This window comes from Belonocnema kinseyi, chromosome 1, assembly GCF_010883055.1.
Source record: "Belonocnema kinseyi isolate 2016_QV_RU_SX_M_011 chromosome 1, B_treatae_v1, whole genome shotgun sequence".
Classification (NCBI taxonomy): Eukaryota; Metazoa; Arthropoda; class Insecta; order Hymenoptera; family Cynipidae; genus Belonocnema; species Belonocnema kinseyi.
In genome coordinates, this window is record NC_046657.1 from 50,104,449 (window position 1) to 50,106,669 (window position 2,221).

A 2,221-nucleotide genomic window follows, 5' to 3' on the forward strand; every position below is an offset into this window, starting at 1 on the left:
ATGTCATCACAAAGCGCCTTGTCGTCAGCCAGTCAGCCCAATTATTTGATCCTCTAGGATGGTTGGCACCGGTTATCATCGTCGCAAAGATCTTTATCCAGGAACTTTGGAAGCTTAATTTATCCTGGGATGATCCTTTACCTGAAGGAGCTCGTCATCGCTGCATAAAATATTATGAAGATCTTCCTCATCTTTCCGCAGTCAGGATACCACGCTGGATAGAATTTCGTTCGCGAATGTGCTCGTTCGAACTTCATGCCTTTGCTGACGCTTCTGAAAAGGCGTACGGTGCTGTCGTTTATTTTAAGACAATTTCGCCTAACGGAAATTGTTTTATTGGACTCATTTCTTCTCTGACAAAGGTCGCTCCTCTTTAAACTGTTCCGCTTCCTCGTCTTGAGCTATGTGCCTCAGTTTTGTTAGCTCGTCTCGTCGCTTACCTTCAAACTCAACTGCGTTTTGATGCTGCTCTACATTTGTGGTCTGATTCTATGAACACACTTCATTGGATTTCAGCTGTTCCTACAAGATGGATGACATACGTCGCGAATCGGGTTTCGGAAATTCAAACGATAGTTCCTTCAGCAATTTGGCATCATGTTCCAGGTGCAGATAATCCACACGACTGTGCTTCTCGCGGGTTGTCAGCTAGCGAAATTTCGCAGTTTTCACTCTGGTAAAATGGTCCTCCGTGGCTTAAAAGACAAGAAGAGTGGCCTTCACCTCTGCTTGGCCCTCCAGAAAATACAGTGGCCAAAGAAGATCATAGAGTAACTGTCAACGTAGCAGTTCGTGTTAATGAACCGTGTGATCTTCTGAGTCGTTATTCATCTTTAGACAAATTACTACGAGTCATTGCTTGGTGTCTTCGTTTTCGAGACGCTTTGAAGTGTCGTTCTATTATCGTTTCTCGGATTTTAGTTGCATCAGATCTTCGAACAGCTCTTTTATTCTGGATTCAGCAAGAACAAAATCGCTATTTTTCTAATGAAATCACCGCTCTAAAAAATAAAATGCAGATTTCTAAGACTATCACTCTTATAAAGTTGACTCCATTTTTTGATGGTCAACTTCTTCGTGTCGTAGGTCGCTTGAAGCACTCTCTTCTCACTTATGATGAGAAGCATCCACTGATTTTACCTCCTGAGTCTATTCTCACAACTCTTATCATCCGCGACTGTCACGTTCGCTGTCTTCATGGGGGTGTCCAACTTACCCTTGGAGCGTTACGACAATCTTACTGGATTCGCATTACACCACCTGAACGAGAATTCATGAACACTGGGGTAGACTATGCTGGGCCCATCAATGTTCGCACCTCCAAAAGACGAGGTCACGATTCCCACAAAGCCTGGATTTGTATTTTCGTCTGCTGTGCCTCCCGCTCAGTTCATCTCGAGTTGGTTCCTGATTACACAGCAGAAGCCTTCATAGCTGCTTATATTCGCTTCACTTCTCGTCGTGGTCTATGTCGAAAATTGTCTAGTGACGAGGGTACGAATTTTGTGGGAGCAGATCGTCAACTACAGGAAATGTTTTCTGAGGCATCAGCATACATACCTTGCTTCGCATGGCAGCCAGTGGAAATTCAACCCTCCTGTAGCACCTCACTTCAGAAGTTTATGGGAAGCTGCAGTTAAGTCGACAAAATTCCATCTTCGTCGAGTCATTGGAGACTCTGCATTGACGTTTGAAGAAATGACCACTCTTTTAACACAAATTGAGGCTTGCCTTAATTCTCGGCCTCTCAGAGCTCAGTCAGATGATCCGACAGAATTTCTGCCCTCACACCCGGACATTTTCTCATTGGAGGTCCACTGAATGTAGTTCCTGAACCATCGCTTGCAGACGTTCTTCCAAATCGATTAACTCGCTGGCAGTTGATCCAGCATATGCGTGATCATTTTTGGAAGCGCTGGTCAGCTGAGTATTTGAAAAAACTTCAACCTCGATCCAAGTGGACTACTTCATCAACATCCATACAGATTGGAGATTTAGTTCTCATTCGACATGATAACCTTCCACCTACTCAATGGCCTATGGGTCGGGTTCTACAGCTTCATCCTGGCAAAGATGGCCTAGTTCGGGTTGTCACTTCTAAGACAAAGACTAGCACACTCGATCGGCCAATCGTTAAATCGTGCCTGCTCCCACGTTCATCTTAAGTGCAGTGATTGTGAGCCTATTTCGTCGGGGACGAAAGCGGGCGGAATGTTCTGAA

At 44.7% G+C, this 2,221-nt stretch overlaps 1 protein-coding gene across 1 annotated transcript; it reads left to right on the forward strand.

Moving 5' to 3' along the window:
* Positions 1-529: 529 nt before the first annotated feature.
* On the forward strand, positions 530-1,640 carry LOC117177718. Its single transcript, XM_033368606.1, has 2 exons — positions 530-606; positions 704-1,640. Exons 1-2 carry the CDS (start codon positions 530-532, stop codon positions 1,638-1,640), a joined length of 1,014 nt encoding a protein of 337 aa, XP_033224497.1.
* Positions 1,641-2,221: the final 581 nt, after the last annotated feature.

What these genes read in the sequence shown, in the direction of transcription:
- LOC117177718 (XM_033368606.1), top strand. Translation starts at nt 530, where the DNA reads ATGGATGACATACGTCGCGAATCGGGTTTCGGAAATTCAAACGATAGT. An exon ending in AATTTGGCATCATGTTCCAG is followed by an intron (nt 607 to 703) that starts GTGCAGATAATC and finishes GTGGCTTAAAAG; the next exon opens with ACAAGAAGAGTGGCCTTCAC.